General features: G+C 38.9%; 1 protein-coding gene across 4 annotated transcripts in view; it reads left to right on the forward strand.

Annotated features, from left to right (window-relative positions):
• The window catches only part of LOC148410621 (voltage-dependent T-type calcium channel subunit alpha-1I-like), a 72824-nt gene that overhangs the window by 40982 nt on the left and 12232 nt on the right, over window positions 1–19610 (forward strand). For all 4 annotated transcript variants that reach the window (XM_088436601.1, XM_088436599.1, XM_088436600.1 and 1 more), the window contains exons 17-30: window positions 544–667; window positions 1327–1395; window positions 2760–2938; window positions 3205–3331; window positions 3661–3786; window positions 4112–4201; window positions 4386–4578; window positions 5766–5917; window positions 7263–7372; window positions 9964–10097; window positions 10774–10844; window positions 12478–12556; window positions 13485–13606; window positions 14953–15375. In XM_088436601.1, coding sequence (XP_088292727.1) covers window positions 544–667; window positions 1327–1395; window positions 2760–2938; window positions 3205–3331; window positions 3661–3786; window positions 4112–4201; window positions 4386–4578; window positions 5766–5917; window positions 7263–7372; window positions 9964–10097; window positions 10774–10844; window positions 12478–12556; window positions 13485–13606; window positions 14953–15375 — 1999 coding nt within the window. The remainder of the gene's footprint in view (window positions 1–543; window positions 668–1326; window positions 1396–2759; window positions 2939–3204; window positions 3332–3660; window positions 3787–4111; window positions 4202–4385; window positions 4579–5765; window positions 5918–7262; window positions 7373–9963; window positions 10098–10773; window positions 10845–12477; window positions 12557–13484; window positions 13607–14952; window positions 15376–19610) is intronic.

Consider the following 19610-nt stretch of genomic DNA (forward strand, 5'->3'; position numbering starts at 1 on the left):
AGGAAATTTCACAGCTACAAAAATAAATTGCTCCCCTCCCCCAGCTTATCGAAAGACAGGCCCAAGACTCCATTAGAGTATCGATTGCCATTTCAAGAAACAGTCATGGGAGGCTTTCTTTAATATCCTGCATCATCTTTTGTGGTGATGCAGCTTTTTAATAAAATGCATTGAAATGTTGCCACATGGGTTGTAAAACTGATTATTCTTTTCATTCAGTTCATTTTCTTTCCTTCCATTCCAGTACGCATTGCTGTGAGGATATTTAATTGCTTTTGGGCAGCGCAAATGGCGCCACATGCCAAATTTGGAAGTGTGTGTTGAGTGTATTTCATTGCTATATTGTATCGCTTTTGATGCCCTTCCTGTTCTGCATCGCAACAGCCGGCCGGGGCTTACCCGTGTGTCGTAATTTTTTTGAAGAGAAGGATTTTAATTGTATTGGAACAGGTGGAGTTATAGTAAAACAACAGTTGCATTGCCTGTTTTTTTCACATTGTTGTCCCTTCTGACTATTTTTTTTTAAACGCTTTCCTGATTTAGGTTTAGGCAGATTTGCCAGTCCATCATCGCTCATAAGCTGTTTGATTACGTGGTGCTGGCCTTCATCTTTTCCAATTGCATCACAGTGGCTCTCGAGAGACCCAAGATCCTCCAGGGCAGCTTGGTAAATTCATCAAATGCATGGATGCACTTTTATAACTCCACTATTTGGAAGGAAATTGTGAAAATTCTATTGGGAATTATTATTAGCAACAATTTCTTTCATCATATTAAAAGTGAGCGCAATGTAGCTCTGGAAATGGAGCAGAATTTCTGTTCCATATATCCATTGTTAATCAAAAGTTTTTTCATGGTTTTACCATATGAAACCAAATGTAACTTTTATTATACTTGATATATATCTGGTGTGGGATGTTGCCATTATCAATGTTCTTGCTGGGTCAAAAATAATCCAATTTTGGTCAAGAATTGGACTTGCTACATGTGTCAATTTGTAGTTTTATACAAACCAACTCATATTTTTATTTTGTACAGAATAATGCCATAAACCGGGGTGCATGTTTTTTAACTAGAATTGTTTTTGTTTAGTGTCTTTGGCCAAATAGTTTGTACAATAATTTGTACAAAAAACACAACTCACAAACAGATGACTGTGTCATTTGAGGTCCTGTTTCTGATGACAGTATTTCTACGATAATTCAAGCCAAATTAACTTTTGTGATATAAAAGGCATCATGAGGAAAGCTTTACTATTCTTTATTGTCACATTATGTCATTGTTTGACTTTCAATTTCTCTTGTCTGCCCACCTCTTTTAATTCAGGAAAGGGTGTTTCTCACCATATCCAACTACATCTTTACTGCCATCTTTGTGGGCGAGATGACACTCAAGGTAACTTTTTTACTATGTCTCTATATTAACAGGCAACGAGCCCCGAAAACGCATAGTTAGTCTTTTCTCATAAGTCTTTTTATTTTCATTTTCCGGTTTTGTTCTTGTTTCCTCCTAGTACGCTCTCCCTCTAGTCTGTTTTTTTTTCCCTCCGATCCTTTGGCACAAGTGGGCCATCCATTATGCACTCCCACAATCAATTATTAACCAATCACGCGCCGTCAAGCAGCCGCAGACTTGTCGGCCCCCCGGCCGAGCTGTACACGTATCCCTCTGCGCCTCTGTCTGTCTCAGCCTTGTGTGTCTAAATAACACGTGTTGGTGTGTGCGCGTGTGTGAGTGTAGCATCTATCTCTCTGCAGGATGCCACTGCTGAGCTTAGTGTTAGTGTACAAGATGCAGCCAAGTAAATGGCACAACACAGCGGGCTTGATGAAGTGGTCAGCATGTTGCTCGATATTTCAGTGTGTGCGTGCGTGTGTGTGTTTTTCCCCCTTTGTAGTGAAAACGATTTGGGCACAATGCACAACTAATTGACTGCTGTCTGCGGATATTGTGAGTCTGTCATTCAGAGGCAGATTTCACATTTTAGCAAAATGCTGATGTTTTAGCGTTAACGTCCACAAGTTTGTCAAGTGAAGACCTTAAATTGTTCTTAGGGATGTATGTGGAGGCGTTTTGATTTGTTTGTCCTGTAATTGGCTGGCGACCAGTTAAGGGTGTACAAAAAGACTCAGCAGAGGTAGGTCACAGCTGACCTAGGTTAAGTAGTGTAGAAACTCTTGAGGGACTCTTAACAGCTCCCGATGCGTAATTTGCATGCTGGTTGAGGAAAATGCATTTTTGTTTTGCATTTTATAGTTTCGGTAACTGCAACCTGACTGATGTGCCTGCTCGGTCTTCTCATTTGAAATAACCGAAATATCTTGATAGATGAAAATTTAAGACCCATTGACATCCCATAACTGTTTTTCAATGGAAATTTTACTTATTTGTAGCAGATATAATAGAATGTATTGTCCCAAAGAGCTTGACTTTTTACTCATCAAAAGTTTAGAAAATACTTCAAATTCAAATTGTCGCATTGGGAAGTCATGAAATTCAAGCTAATTCACACTTGCACTGTTAACTGAGTCATTCCAGGTCAGAAAACAAAACTGACATCAGAAAGTTAGCCAAAAAAGATGTGCAAAGAAGAAACTGAAACAAATTTTGAATGACATTTTAACTTGAGTGAATGATTCTTCATATTGCTGCATAGTCTGGATGGCTTGAGCATTGATTTACATTGAAGCGGGAAAAAAAAAATAAAATTTGAAGGTTTTTCCAAACTCTTGCATGACTTTTTCTGCTCTCCGTCGCAGGTAGTTTCCATGGGCCTGTACATGGGGGAGCAGGCATATTTGCGCAGCAGCTGGAACATCCTGGATGGCTTCCTGGTTTTTGTGTCTTTAATTGACATTGTCGTGTCAATGGCGGGCGGGGCGAAGATCCTGGGCGTGCTTCGAGTGCTCCGTCTTCTCAGGACATTACGTCCTCTCAGGTGCTGTGAAAGCAACACGTATTTTTCAAGATAATAAACGGTAATTGTATTATTTCTGGCGCAAAGTGAATCAGTGCAGTTTCACAGCTTTTGAGGTGATTGGGGACGCGGCGATGTTCTTCATGACATTCAAACAACATTGCGGAAGATTCCCACATGTTTGCTCTACTTTTGTGTTGGATTCTATTCACTTGCACTGGTGTATATAATGTTGCACGTGTTTCTTAGTGAGGAGTTTGTTTTGCCGCCCTCCAATCCGAAAACAGGGTCATCAGCAGAGCTCCAGGTTTGAAGCTGGTGGTGGAGACACTCATTACCTCCCTCAAACCCATTGGAAACATTGTCCTCATCTGCTGTGCTTTCTTCATCATCTTTGGGATTCTTGGAGTCCAGGTAGGGCACAATTTGATAGAAGCCATCTGGGTGAAATTTCAGTTCTCTAGTGTCTTCTTTCACTCTTTGATTTGAAATGCCTTTGCTGTAAAGATCAAAGGATTGGACGAAATGTCACTCAAGAGTCAAAGGTATTAATTGTACATGAAAAATAATTTAGTTAGCGTCTTATAGACAAAATACTAACTTTTTACTGCTAAAATTGGCTGATTCATCTTGTATCCCTTTAAAGAAACAGCAAAATGTTCTTAACTGTAGATCAGCTCCTTATGAGACTCAGTGTTCTCTTTATCCAAGGCTCATTTGTTTGTGGTCTACTTTACCAACAGCTGTTTAAAGGCAAGTTCTTCTACTGCTTGGGGCCTGATGTTAAAAACATCACCAACAAATCAGATTGTCTCCAAGCCAACTACAAGTGGGTTCACCACAAGTACAACTTCGACAACTTGGGGCAGGTTTGTGCCATTTTTGATTATATTATAAAAAAAAAAAAATAATAATAATAATGTGTTGAGATGATCGAATTTGTTGTTGTTTTTTCATGCCACGAACAATACAGCTTCCTTTTCAATTTAAGAGCTAGTTAATTGGAACATGAAGTAACCTATTGCTTGTCTTGTAGTGACTTCTTTACAAAGCATCTTTTGCTTTCATTTTGGGGCATTTTATATGGATGTGCATTGTTGTTAGCGCAAAAAAATGAGAACTACCAGTATAGAGCATTGTGTATATAGTGTGCCGTACCTTATTTTTTTCCCCTGCCTTCTCAACGATATTCAGGCCCTGATGTCCTTGTTTGTACTGGCCTCAAAGGACGGTTGGGTCAACATCATGTATCACGGCCTGGATGCTGTCGGCGTGGACCAACAGGTAAACACCGCCGAGCAACTAACAGCGCACACAAGACAATATTCGTAAATAAGTTTCCAATTTGTCAAGTCATCCAAAAGCCAGTGAACTGTAAATGAATCAGTGTTATATAAGTACATAAAAAGTCATGTCTAATTAATCCCACACTCTCTTCTCTTCTTTTCCTCTCTGACAAATGCCAAAGCCGGTGACCAACAACAACCCCTGGATGCTGCTCTATTTCATCTCCTTCCTCCTCATCGTCAGCTTCTTCGTCCTCAACATGTTTGTCGGAGTTGTGGTGGAGAACTTTCACAAGTGCCGCCAGCACCAGGAGGTGGAGGAGGCCAAGAGGCGTGAGGAGAAACGTCAGCGGCGTATGGAGAAAAAGAGGAGAAGTAAGATGAGGCGGGCCGGAACAATGGCAAGGCGGACGTTATTTTATTTAAAGTCTGACAGGTTCTAAATCATATCTATTTCGGAGAGGAGAGCCTGTTTTGGTGCCCTTCGTCAGCATCATAAAGCAAAAAGAGAAAATAATTCAAATAGATCTTCAGTGGAGTGCCAAAAAAAAAGGCTTTTTAGCAGACACTAAATTAAACATGTACGTTTTCAACAGTCAACAGAGCATAAATTCCGAGCGCGATATATGATGCAGCTAAAAACGTACATGCATCATCATCTTTTGTTAGTTTGATTAATAATCAAATGACTCTGCTATCTTGCGTATGAGGTGCAGGAGGGTAGAACACCGATTTTCAGTAAGAATAATGACATATATATACATAGATAGTGTACTGTACATACGTAGTACTTGGGGCATAATGTATTCTCAGAAATCTCATATTGGAATGTGGATACCTTGAAGCAGGGGTTCTCAAACTTTTTGGATTGAGGGACCTCTTTTAAGAAAGCAGATTTTACAACGACCCCCATTGCAAACGTTTGTAGAAACAAAAACCAACAAAAAAAAAAACATTTAAGCCAAAGTGCCCTATTTATTCAGCAACATATTCAATTTGACAAGTTTTTTTGTTATTTTTCAGCTATACTGAAATTTAGAAAGCAAAAATTGGAAATTTCACGCCTCCCTATAGCAAACCGAGTCAATTTCCCCCAAAAGATTGCGGCGCACTATTAATGCACTACCAACAGTGGCCAGAGGCGGCGTCAAAAACAAAGACTAAACCAAACAAGGCACAAACTGTAACTGTTAATACTAAACCTGTTCCAAAACAGTCAAATTATTTCCCCCATTTTGGGAACCACTGCTTTAAAGTAAGAATTCTGACTTCAAAGTCATATCTCCTGGCTTTATTCTCACATTACTCTCACTTTAAACATGTGAATTCCCAGACTAAAGTCAGAATATTCACTTTAAAGTGTGAATGGATGGACGGATGATGCACACTCAGAAATGTCACTATGGAGAGAAAAAAAAAACTTTGATGAAAGTGAAAAGTCTGAGAATGAGCTCAGAATTCTGAGAGTAGTCAGATGAAAACGATGATATAAAATAAAAACTTCAATAAGGCGCAAGTATTACATATTTACCATCTTACAATGATCATCTTTCAATCAACAGAAGCCCAAAAGCTTCCCTACTATGCCAGCTACAGCAACGTGCGGCTGATGATCCACACACTGTGCACAAACCACTACCTGGACCTCATCATCACGTTCATCATCTGCATCAACGTCATCACCATGTCCCTCGAGCACTACAATCAACCTCACGTAAGACATGATTTATGGATGAGTGTGTGGTCTAGCTCTGATGTCTTCATTTAGCTCTCACTTTCCCTTTGCTGTGTGCGCGTGTCTGGTTGTGTGTTTTTAATACTGGCAATTTTACGTGCTTGTTCTCAGGGGGAGGACATTTTGCGGTAGTGTTTTAAAACAAATGTTAATTCATCCCAGTGCAGCATGGTCTCCACAAATCCGCAGAGAGACACACAGTCTGTATACAATGATCTGTGATTGCGCTGCTGAGCGTATGTGAGGAGCGATACAATTCTTGTTCAATCATTGGTGATGAGGCCTTTCCAGTAGAATAGAAGTGATCATCTTTCACATGAGATTCCTGATTGACCTTTGTCATAGAGCAAAGTGACCCAGAATGAGACACAGTGGAATTCGAAACCACTTATGTGCCGAATTTAAGATGATGTCGAGAAAATCTAACTTTGTTTTTTTTCATTGAACAAGTTCCCCCTTGGGATATTTTCTTTTGTTTTAATGCTTCCATACAAGTGTGAATAATTATCATGGCATTAATACACGGTAAAAAGTTAGGTTAAGAAGACCAACCTAATATTCGAGTCAATTTGACCCAACTTGTCTTCAGCAGAATGACATATGTTTTGGAGTTGTTTTGTGCAAAAAACCCCAGAAAGTTTGGTCGGATTGATCCAAATAGTGCGTTGTTTTTTTTTTTTTTTGTTCACCTATAATTGGGTTATTTTTAAACCCAAATGTTTTTCGAGTCAAGTTAGCTGGTCTAAACGACCCATAATGATCATACACACACACAACTATAAATTATTATTAGTATTAGTAGTAGTAGTAGTAGTAGTAATATGTACCATACTCTAAAAGGCATTTGGGTCAAAAATAAACATGTTACGTATAAGGCAAATGACTGACTGAAGATATACGTCAACACAGAAAGTTGGGTCAAATTTACTGACCCAAATATTAGGTATTTTTTTTAATTCAATGTTGCTGGTGCTACACCGAAGTGAGAAAGATTGTCTATCGATATTGACTGAACCTATTTTAGGATTTCTTGCTGTTTTTCATTGCTTAAAGATTTGAATTTTTAAGTCAGGCTGCATAAATAGGTACAACTGCTTAACTATGGTTCCTTTCTCACTAAGTGGTTAAATGTGGATGTTTGCATTTTAAAGAATAGATGATGCCTCTGGCCTTCCCGCCTTTTACTTTCCAAACTACGGCGACAATTACAGAACCCCCCCCCCCCCCCCCCGCTCGGTGCAGCTGATACTCCTCCAGTTTAGCTGCACACAGACACGCCCTCACACTCTACGCCTCTCGATTGTCTTTTTTTTTTTTTTTCCAGTCTCTAGATCTCGCCTTGAAGTACTGCAATTATTTCTTCACCTCCACTTTTGTGCTGGAATCCATACTCAAGCTCATCGCCTTCGGCTTCCGCCGCTTCTTCAAAGACAGGTGCAACTGTGAAATTGTTCATCATTGTGTCATTTATTGTATGCACGTGGTGAGTTCTTTTGTCACAAAAAAACATCTGGACTTGGATTTATAATTTATATTAGCATTTATTATTTTTGCTTATATACAATATTTGCAACTATCGGCAATTGGCCTTTACACTAACAAGAAAAGCATTGACCAAAACATCATGTAAAGCATAACGATCAATAGGAGAGAGTTAATGTATTGTCTATGATGTAATCAATATTTCTGTTTCTCAATCTTTTTTCTTTTGATTTCTTGTCCTACTCTCCTCCCAAATGCTTCTTGGCCTCCATGCTTTCTTCCATTAATTTTCACTATGCTAACTTTTCCTGCTCCCTCCAATTTCAGTCCACACTCCTTACAGCAGTTTTCTTCCATGACGGTGTGGCGGCACAGAACATGTAAATAATAGCCATAAATGTGTATACAGCAGTTTGAAGGAGTGTGTTGATCACTTAGAAATTATGTATAAAAAAGTGACTTTTGCATTTTATGAGTTAGGAAATTACAAACTAAGTGCAAAGCGGTACGTTTAGGAAACTGGCTGATTTTGGATGGTTGTCAACAATTTCAGGAATTGTGCTTCATGAATCACTTTTAGAATTTAAGCATTCAGGAGAAAAAAAAAAGTATCGGTAGTTTTATAATCTGCTTTTGATTTGTTTGTGCACCTGGAAGAAGTCATTCATTTGATCTTTAAGCTATTTATGATATTTAATGTGCTAAATATTATGTTTGCTATAAGATATCATTAATGGTTTAATACATAGACCAATATACTCCACATAGAACTTTTCTTATAACTTTTGTCTTCTTAATAATTGTGATCTTGTTGCGATACCAACTCAATATATGTTTGATCTAAGAGGGTGATAATTTATGAAGTTATTATATCACGCATGACAAATTAATACTGTAGATAAGGTAAAATAATTAAAGAGGAAATTGTCCTACAAATCTATAGGCTGGACTAATGAGTGAAGAAATGACAGGATGGATGCTGTTGCGTCAAATGCATTTTCAAGTGTCCTTTTTTTCTGGCCCCAGTGTCTTAATACTTACGCATCAGCAGCAACTGTGAAAGTCTACTTTGTTGTTTATGTTGTGAGACTGACTGCTGATATACTCATTTCTTTCATCCTTCAGTGTGGAAAAACTCTGTGTTTATCAGACATTGTTCTGTTCTTGCATCTGAGCAAAATCACCTTGTGAATAAGAAGAAAATAAATAAAACAGCTGCTGTTTTCAATCAAAAGGCACTAAAGCAGTAAAAGAGACGTTTTCGTTTCCCGTGACAAGTGCCACGATAAGAGCGAGGTCCGTTTTGGTCAATGATATCAGGCAAGTCCTTTTTTATGACATAAAAGGAAATAATATGTGAGCATATTTAGATTGAGAATTTACAGTAAAGATTTTTTTTAAAGTATTGTTTGTCAATATGCAATTTTGTAAATTGGCCAGACTAAAGCCAGCAATAAAATAACACAGGCCAAAAAGAGCTTGGATGTTGCACAAGTACAGCAGCTATTGATCACTGGCAAAGACTGCAAAGTAACAAACTGACTGCACCACAAAGACTACAGTAAAAATTCCCGTAGTGCAGGCAAAGAAGTCACTGGATGTTTAATTACCACAGGCTAAAAAGTAGCACTTATATGCCCCATAAAACCACCCCTTCCCAACTAATAACTAGCTCTGATTAGAAAATAGCCCTTGAATACACTGCAGAAACTAAACCGTGTATAGTAAGTAGCTTAGCACTCATCATGAAGTAACTTGTACCGCCCCTATAATTGATAATTATCCAATTGCACCAAAACTGGTTAGCATTTAAAGTGAGTTTTTTTCAAAACACTGTCATTGCCCCAAAATTTATTTTACAATCTATTAAAATCAGTGATCTTATGAAATATTGATCTCCCAAAGGCCCCATTTCAATGATTTCAATTATTCCCCTTTTAAACCTTTGGGGAAAATAAATATGTATCTTTTGCATTCGTGACTTGAAAAAGCAGTTGTTTTTTCTGAGAAAGACAGCATAGAACATTAATTACTATTGTGAGTGATTGAGCTACCAAAGGCCCCTAATATTACCACAATTAACTTTTGGGGGAACAATAATTCATATTTTGTGTCTTTTTTTTTTTTCAAGCTGACAGCACAAAAACATTTTTTTAATATAAAGCTTGACTGGAAGTTATCAAAATGTGATGTGTTGAAAGAAAAAAAATATACATTTAAACATGCTTAAATACCTGTAATAAGGACCATAAATAGGCCTTAAGGGTTTAATCAGTCACAAAATTGTAATATTCCGTAAGGGTGAAACACATCATGTAGACCACAGCTAGCTATAATCCAGCACAGGCTAAAACATTACCAGAATGTCACATTTGAACATATCATAATAAGGATTTCAACTATTCAAAGTAATACTGCAACATAAATAAATTAGAACAGATCATAAAATACATCCAATACAATCAGCAGCTGGTGATCAGCTAGCATAATATAACCGGAACATATATAGAGTATGCAAAAACATGTTTGCGTGTGTGTGTCAGGTGGAACCAACTAGACCTTGCCATTGTGCTTCTGTCTGTGATGGGCATCACCTTGGAGGAGATAGAAATCAGCGCTGCGCTACCCATCAACCCCACTATCATCCGGATCATGAGAGTACTGAGGATAGCACGAGGTATGCGGCTTTTTTTTTTTTTTTTTAAATACACTGAAAATTTAATGACTCGTGGGTCAAAAAGGGGATCGACCTCTCCTTGTTGTAATTTGTGAGTAATTTGAACCTTTTTTGTACAAAAATAGAGGGTCAAACTGAACCAACTTTGATTCCTAATTGTCTCAGTACACTCTAAAAAGTTGAGTAAAAAAATAAAATAAATATGGATTATGTGGATCGGTTTAACACAATGTACTGGCTTGTTTTGCACAAGATAATCCCTCCCCCAAAACGTGTCATTTTGTACAAAACAAAAACATAAATTGGGTGTTTTTGTTTTTTTGTTTTTTTTTTATAAAGCATTCCATAAATTTGAATCGGATTGACCCAAGCATTGGTGGTTATTTTTAACAATTATTTTCAGAGCGTATATGGGACATTGATTTTTGTAATATTTTGAACAACAAAATAAATAAAAATATAGAAAGAACAAACATTTTATAGGGTTCACTTTGTGGCTTCCATAATTGCATTTGTTGATGAACTCAGTCAATTCCAAAGACGTATTTACACATCTTTACAGATTCCAGATGTTGATCTCCAGGCACAAACATGAATGTCTGATTCGTTAGTATTAAAGACAGTTTGTCCTTAAACGCCCTCATTTAATGCACTTTCCTCCCACATGTTTACACAGTCCTGAAGCTGCTGAAGATGGCCACAGGAATGAGAGCTCTTTTGGATACGGTGGTCCAAGCCCTGCCTCAGGTCCACACACACATGCGTGCCCATTTCAATATTCCATGTCCCACCCTCAAAAGAATTCCCAAAATGTTTTTCAACGCGTCGTTTGCCCCCTCTGTCATCCAACAACTTTGAATAGATGCCTCACAGATGCCTCACACACATACTGTGTCACAACACCATGTGTACAGAAAACACTTGAGGCTTCCTAAACTAAGTCCGGTGCGCCAAAATCCGTGGCGTCCTTGACCCGAGTTCCCCGGCCATTCCCGGGAGATGCGTTTGTTCGCCAAGCAGGCTAAGCAATGTATTATAATTAGCAAAGTAGCAGACAGCAGACTAAGTAGTCTGCCATGGTCAAAATTTAACCACACTTCTGTGGTAGCAGTCAAAAGTTTGGAAACAATCTTTTATGCGTTTATTATTCACTCTGGAGTTGAAAGCCCGCATTTCTCAACCTCTCGCTGTAAGGTTACCTACTTTGGTTTATTAGTTCATCAGGAAGTGTTTCCCAAGGCTTATAAAGAGTACATAATGTCAGTTAATAACAAAACGAAGCACTCCATTGTTGCACTTTTTATGGAGAAGCAAATGAACAATTTGACCTGCCAATATCCAAAATATATCACAAAGCAAATGTGAGATATCATTAGCTTGTTTTAGAAGGTTAAGAGAGAGGTTACAGCTTGCGTGTCGTTTTTTTTTTTTTTTTTTTTTTTTAATTGATCTGCTCTCATTAACACTGAGCCCTTTGCTCCATCCCACGGGTGCATAGGGAGGTAATTAAAACTCCAGCTACTCAAACAGTAGTGTCTCATTTTCTCATGTTTAGTATAGGGCGGTGCATGTGAGTGTTTGAGGTCATGAAAGTCGTGTAAAACAGGCAATACATCTGACCAGGGGTCAACATATTTTATGGTTAAAATGAAAAGGTACTCATCTGGTATCAAAAATGATGTTTGAAAACCTTTAAGATTGTACAAAGTAGGGCAAGTCACATATTTCTGGAAAAAAAAAGAAAAATCTAAGCATTGTATTAGTTGATATAGCATTCGTGTGATATGAATTAAACAGCAAAATCAAACTTTTTTTGTTCTCTAAGGGCAACCGTTTTGTCGCTTAGGTGTACTAGACTGAAAATACATCACATTGAAATCACATGACCAAAGTTAGGAAACAGATGACCTGTGATTGGTTGTTTCCTGAGCCCTTAAAACGTTGCTTGTTTTCACTATACAAAAGGCAAAATATTTGCCACTCTCTCAAATAAATAAAAACAGGTGTGTTTCTCTTCTTAATTCATATTCCATAAATGCAATATTAAACCCAATAAAAGAACATGTTATTGTAAGAACATTTTTGACTTGCTAACAAAATAATAGGGAAGATTTACCATATAAGACCAAAACAATGAGCCTTGCTCTAATAATGACAATAATAATAATAATGACTAATAGATTAAATTATACATCATATGAACATTTTAAATCAGTCGGTAAAAGACATTGCATAAAATGACGATACAAATATAATAGCAATAGCTTGTTGAAAGTGTTGCCACCATGTTTTTGCTTGGTAATTTAAAACTATCTGATATGAAAAGATTTCATTACTGCATATATTTGATCAATTCTGTGACGATATTTGTTCTTTTTAGGTGGGTAACCTGGGTCTGCTCTTCATGCTACTGTTTTTCATCTACGCCGCCTTAGGAGTAGAGCTTTTCGGAGAACTAGGTGAGTCACCGTTTCCATTTTTTCAAAAACAGATTTTGATTAAAAAAAAAAAAAGTGCCGCCACGTTTATGGTGTTTTATTGTGTTTATTTTGTGTAATTTTGAAATGGGATCAGGATATTTTACATATGAAATGGAATACAATATATTGTATTTGTTTCAATTCCTTAACCAAAACCTGCTGGCTGTTTGCAATGGCTTTTAAAAACAAATAAAAAGAAATATATGATAAAATACTGTATTTCAGTCTGTCAGTTCAGTTGACTAACTTGGATTTATAACAGAAGAGGGTGTAAAAGTTTCTGTTAAGCTGCATTTAAAGTGAACTCTTTGCATACCACATATAAATGGAAGAGCTTTTTCCTTGATCTAATTGCTCCAAAAAAATATGGCTCGAGCAGTCTTCAAGCATGCGTTAAAGCGAATCCAGCTGGTGCGTCTAAAATCTCATTGAATCACGTTAAAAGCAACATATTTCCTCTCCATCCTTAAATTCTTTTCATTAGTTCTCCCACACTTAGCCAACAGGGAATCATCCCACTCTTCAGTGTTCTGAACCAAGTAGTGTCCTTAGATGCCACACGGCTACTAGAAGATTCACTCGTCATCTTGTTAAATTCCCACGGTGCAGGAAGAAATGTGTCTTTCTTAAGGTCATGTTTTAGACTATTTTGGGATTCAAGCTCAAGGACAAATAGGGCAACAGGTTTCCTTGCTATTAATCAAAAAAAATGACTTCAAGGCAGCTTAGCAGCTGTGATGTTGCAGTTTTAAAGGGAGGCGATGTCTTACTAAGAACGGCGTCCCGAATTTCTCAAAATGATCTCTTGTGACATCAAACTGCATTTCCCCCCTCCGTTTTAATAATCTCTTCTGCTTTCCGCCTGAATTCCTCCCCCTTTCCCCGCATCCGCCCTTCTCATCCTTAGTTTGCAATCAAGACTACCCGTGCGAGGGCATGAGTCGTCACGCTACCTTTGAGAACTTTGGCATGGCCTTCCTGACTTTGTTTCAAGTCTCGACGGGCGACAACTGGAACGGCATTATGAAGGTGCGTTCCATTTTCTGCACGCTCACTTTTTCAATACCAAATGGAGTCTGAAAGCATTTAACTCAAATGTTTCAACCGAGCACTGACAAGATGCCCCTAGAGAGATAAAAGACAAACTATCCTTTGTCTCAATCATGACTTCCGACGGAGGAGAAATGTGCTGGCTCGGTGAAGGGCTGCAAAAAATTCAAGCTCTGATGCGTAGGGAAGTGACTGCGGCTCATTGCGCAAGCACACCAAACACAAATTACCCTTGAACGCACACCTCCTGCAGCTATCCGCTTTCCCAATGTACACCTAGGCTACACAGTTGAGAAAAAATTGTTATGGCGGTGCAGCGGGTGTGGATGAGGCTCTGCCATCAACCTGTCCTCCCGTCTGATATAAATCTCTGAACATGATGAGCAGAACGGAGCTGTGTGGAAAATACAACAAGTGGCCAATGTCTGACATGGGAAAGCGGAGAGTAACAGAGAAATAAGATGGAAAAATAATGCTCTTGTGGGAAGGAGCCCAGTCAGTAAATGTCAGCCCAAATAAGATTTTTAAAAAAAGGGGTCGTCTGTGGACACGGCGTGTGTGAGAAACATTGTTCTCTTGCCACTTTACGGTTCATTTTTTGCGCCATCAGGGTTAGGCGTATTTTTTTAATTAAAAAAAACAAAAACAAAAACAAAATAAACAAAGCTATTTTGCATAGAGACGCAATGTGAATGTTTCCTGCATGCCAAACAGAAGACTTGAGCATAAACGAACATGCAACGGGCGCTCTTCCAAGGTTGACTTAGAGTGGAACCCGTAGATGACCAAACATGATAACAGGAAAATAGAGTTTACACAACAGAACTCTTTGCCACCTCTTCCAATTGCTCTATTTTGTCCTCTATTTTGTTCCGCCATGCGTGCTCGCTCGCGTGTGAGGCAAAGTCTGCACTGGCAAGGCAATCAGTCAATCACCTCATGGGCACTCCTACAAGACACGCGATAGGCTCCCGGCGCAACATCGGCCAATGACGGCAGGAGTGGATTACAACTCTTTTTTTCGACTCTCCTTTAGCCAAACACTTGAAGAAAATTGGAAAATTAAGATACATAAATAAATACAAAATAAAAAAATAATATAATAATTAATGGAATTACAATTGAAATATGTCTTTGGGATTGAATGAGTTAATCACCTGATGAATCGGAATTTTAGTTCTGCTAAATATTGTAATTGACCTAAAAAAAAAATAAAAAATATATTATCAGTCGCATCCCGGAGTAGGGTGTCTCATGCAGACTGTTTTGTTTTCTCCAATATGTCCACTGATGTTCATCTCCCTCTCTGTTTTTATTGCATCTAGGACACATTGCGGGAATGTCCACCAGATCACGCCACTGACGTGGACTACGCCTGCAATCCCAGCCTTCAGTTTATCTCGCCCATGTACTTTGTCTCCTTCGTGCTCACCGCCCAGTTCGTGCTCATCAATGTGGTGGTGGCCGTGCTGATGAAGCACCTGGACGACTCCAACAAGGAGGCCCAAGAGGAGGCGGAGATGGATGCAGAAATTGAGCTGGAGCTGGCCCAGGGCACCCTCTGTTGCATGGGCGCACCCGGTTGCGGCGGCGGAGGGGTGGAGAAAGGCGCGGTCGCCGCCGGATCGCTCCCTGGCGCTGAGGGCGGAGGGCGGAGAGACAAAGGAGCGGGAGGGCGGACTCGCACATCAACGGTGCCGTACAACGCCGCTGACTCCAACCGGCCGTTGTATTCGCCAGCGCACGAAGTGAGTCTTTTTCTGTGTGGGTGTGCGAGTGTGTGTTTGCTTCTTAAAATGTCACGAGTCAGTCTGAAAAAAGAAAATGAAAACGTACCTGAAAAATACATTTTGGAGTTGCCGTGAATCGAACTTTCACTTTTAAATAAAGAGTTAGGGCTAAGGGCGTAATCCTTTCAGCGGTTAGCCCAATTTCCACTATTATAGTCCACATCACTTTTTAATGTACCGTTCCAAAAGCCTTATATTGTTGGGATCTTCATGAAATCGAGAGAATAATTAAGATTCGTTATTACTTGATCTAGATCATCTCTTTCTGATCTCACTTAAAAATAGATGAACAAAAACCCCTCATCCACTTGCTGTTGTAACCATTCATTATGCTGTTTTTGTGACAAGTCCCAAGTGCTGGCTGCAACCAATAGTTTCCTGCACCACCTCATCCATCCAGTTTGTCAGAGACTTGCTCAAACACGGGGTGCTGAGTTTTTTTTTTTTTTTAGCAAAGAGCGTTGCTATAGCTCACTACATTAACGTCTTTGTTGCTCTTGTCAGCTGTGGCAGCGGTTGCTGCCGGGTGCTTTACATTTATGTGGTAGGCCAAACTTGAGCTGCTTCTGGTAAGCAAGCTCCTTCTTACAAAGAATCATATCTCCCTGCCTTCAGTGTTCACTTCAGGCTGTGATTGACCTTTATTTTTGAACCTCCAACAACTCAAAGACAAGGAGCCCGATGCATAATAATGAATCTAATTAGCATACAGAAAGCATTAATCTCTTAATCTGGTACCTGTATTTATAATTATTTGCTTTTCAGCCTTGACGCTGCCCAGTCAAGAGGCCTCTGGATTTACTTTTTCCCCCCAAGATTAGGCTTGAGGAAGTTCTGAAAATAGCTGGCAGTGAATGAGTTCATATTTATTTGCAAGTTTTCAATCATGTAATCAAATATATTTTCATAATTTGTTATGGGAAATCTATATTTTCAGGGAATGCTGCACACAAACAATAGTTCGTATCTATATCTTTTTTTAATTGCTGTACAGCCACTTTACATGGTAGGGACTTTTTTATACATATTTCATGTTAACAACAAATCGTATTGCAGATACAGTCTGCAAGACGGATTTATGTGAGCAATACTCGCCATCTTGCGATGTCAATTAGAAAAAGTGCAGGCAAATTTGTTTGCTCTTGTAAAGGATACACCTTTTAATCTCTCCTTGACCAGATGACATGCAATAAAAGTGAAGGAAAGATGGAATAAAGTTTTGAAAATGTGACTTTGTGAAGAGGCCCCTGATGTGAAAGGCAATAAGATTTACAATAAAAATAAAATGAAGAAATCCCTACTTGTGTATTCTCAGTGTATCAGTGCTCTAATGCATCATACTGAGAAAACAAAACAAAATTGTGACTTCTGATTTGATTGATGCAGACAAGAGACTCCTTGCCCTTTTTTAGTCATCAAATTGACAGCCATGTTTTATGGTTGTTCTCTGTTTTTACAATTCACATTTTTTTTCTCTTGTAAAATCAAATTTTTATTAAAGCTTTCAGGGCTTGTTGTAGACAACTTCAGACAGGTTATGCTTTGGGGTCCTTGATTTATTGAGGAGAGATGTATTCCTAGATTTATACGAATATCTTGTACATAAATACGAGTTTCACCACCATCACCTCCCTTGCCATCAGCATCAAGTTGGCTAAGGTTCATAGCGATCTGGGTTACCAGAGGTCACCCGAGTCAGACATGCATACCATGAATGCGGGTTAATTTATTGCTTGTGTCTCAAAATGGAAAAAAAGAAGCTGCAGTTAACCTCTCGTTGTTACCATGAAAAGACAGTGCAAAGTGCAGCAGTTACAATCACTCGGCTAAACATAACACACACACACACACTTTTACGCGCACTGTGACGCATTTCATTCATTCTATGAGTAACTAATGATATCAACACACATTAAGATGACTCATCGGCTGCCTTTCACCTCCGCTTCACAGACGTACGCAGACACATAGAGCCGTTTTTAGCTCAGCGTTGGCTGATAGAGGAACATATTGCCGACCGGGGAAAACACGCTTCTCGCTAGCCATCCCTTGAGTGATTTACATTTGGGGATCTGTAATATTATTTGGTCCCTGGGTTTTTGTGTGTTTGTGTATGAGCCTGTGTGTGTTTAGTGAAGTAAGGCGCAAATGAGCTAGTGGGCATGTCAGTGCTGCAAATTCACATATTGTGAAGTCAAAATATTGAAGAAAAATTGCAAAGTGGCTGACTGCAGAGAAGAAAGAAACTGCTTTGATCAATTTTGCATCCAGAAAGGGGATAGCAGATAAGATTAGGGAGCAGAGAAGCTACAGTGGAACCTCAAGGGTGCCGATCAACCCGTCAAATCAAATTATTTGGCTTTGAATGAGTTGGCGTTTTCCGAAGTGCGGCTTTGCTCAATTTGACAGTCACATTCGTGTCAGAATTACACATCAACAAATGTAATTGAATAATACAACTCTGACTTGCAATTATAATTGGTCAATCTTTTGCACATATATCGTATAGCCTCGAAAATCTCTTTCATCCATTTTGTACAAATTTTGCATTGGTTGTTATGACTTCTGCATCTCCCACATGCAGCATTTTCTTCCGAAATTTCCGAAATGTAAGATGCTGCTTTTTTTCCGCGTTGTGAACACTAAGGCTTTTAGATTTTGGCGGTTAATTGTTTAGTTACTGTAGCTTCAAGCAGCCTGTACATCAACCCAGTCTCGTCACATCTGACCAATGACATTACCAAACACCGCACATTGGACAAATAAAACTACTCTCCAACTGAATTCTTCAAAGATGGGAATATTCAAGGAATGTGTCTATATTTACCTATTGAAAGTTTAACTACCCACAACTAGTATTTGTTAAACTTTAAAAAACAGCATTAAAGATTTTGCATATGTCCCTGAAATTAACCCCTACCCTGTTTTAGGGGGCTAACTGCTTCATCGTTGTGGTTACATTACAACAATCATTTCGACTTCAGGAGAGACAGAAATTGTGAATAGTTATAAAAGAAACATTTAACTACCGGTAGTAATTTCAAAATTTTCACCTTGTGTAATTGGATGTCGGTATCACCTTCCAGACAATTCAAGTATAATTTTTAAACGATAATTGAATTATGTCATTAAATGTTGATCTACCGAATGCTCATTAAATGCCCAAATCATCCCAAATCGTCCACCCCATCATTGTCCACCCTCTCAGCAACCTCACATGCAGTATATTGCTGTTTGCATGTACATTATCTATTGTGGAAGCTTGGCCAATATAGATTTGTAACAGAAGATCTACCCAGTACAATGAAGATTGATTGTAGAAAAAGTCTCAAAGCTACTTTATGGTGATATTGACTTGGGGCCCCAAATCCCTTGCAGTGAGCCCTGGATACAATATCTCACCTGACTGCCGTTTTCTGTGACAGCTGAGACATACAACAACTCTTGTTTAAACCAAACATCTTAAGAGTAAGGATTTGGAGCTAACAGTTAAATGAAGTATTTATTCACAAATAACACTTAATTGTTTTTTCTTCATGGGCTGGAAAAATATCCGTTCTGAGACCACCGATACCAATTCCTGTGAATCGACCTGCTTCACAAGGTTGTTTCTGATGTATGTAAATGCGCTTCAGTTCCGATAAAACGGCAAATATTTCAGCGTTTACTCTAATCTCTTCGGGGGCAGCCGTTCTTTACAAGCCTGCTGTCGCTTGTAGTTTTTATTACATTCAAACTGCACCTTAAACTGTCGCCTTGATCTCCTCCAAGCAGTCGGATTGGTACGTCGCACCTCAATCCTATCAGTTTAGATTTAAGCATGCTGTATTTGTTAATCTCGTCAATCTCGCCGTTTTATAAGATTGGCTTGATTGATTTGATCTGAGTCGAGCTGAGTTCGGGAGGCAATTTTTGTTTTTTCCTGGCTAGGTAACACAGTAAACTTTTGGCTGCAGTGAAACACTATTGATAGATAACAGGTCAACAAAGACACACACACATTCATACGGTGAGAAAGGGTAAAGGGAATAGGAGAGGAGAGATAATAGCTCAGGCAGTGACAGTCAGATAGAGGTTGTAATTAATTTCAGCCCTCTCTCTGCCTTTCTCTCTCCCTCCGTCTCTCAACTTCAACTCCCAGCAGACGGGCCCTATTGTTGTCCAGTAATACAGTTATTAATAGAGGCCAGCGC

The sequence above is a fragment of the Hippichthys cyanospilos genome, chromosome 16 (genome assembly GCF_059441005.1).
Source record: "Hippichthys cyanospilos isolate Australia breed blue-spotted pipefish chromosome 16, RoL_Hcya_1.0, whole genome shotgun sequence".
NCBI lineage: Eukaryota > Metazoa > Chordata > Actinopteri > Syngnathiformes > Syngnathidae > Hippichthys > Hippichthys cyanospilos.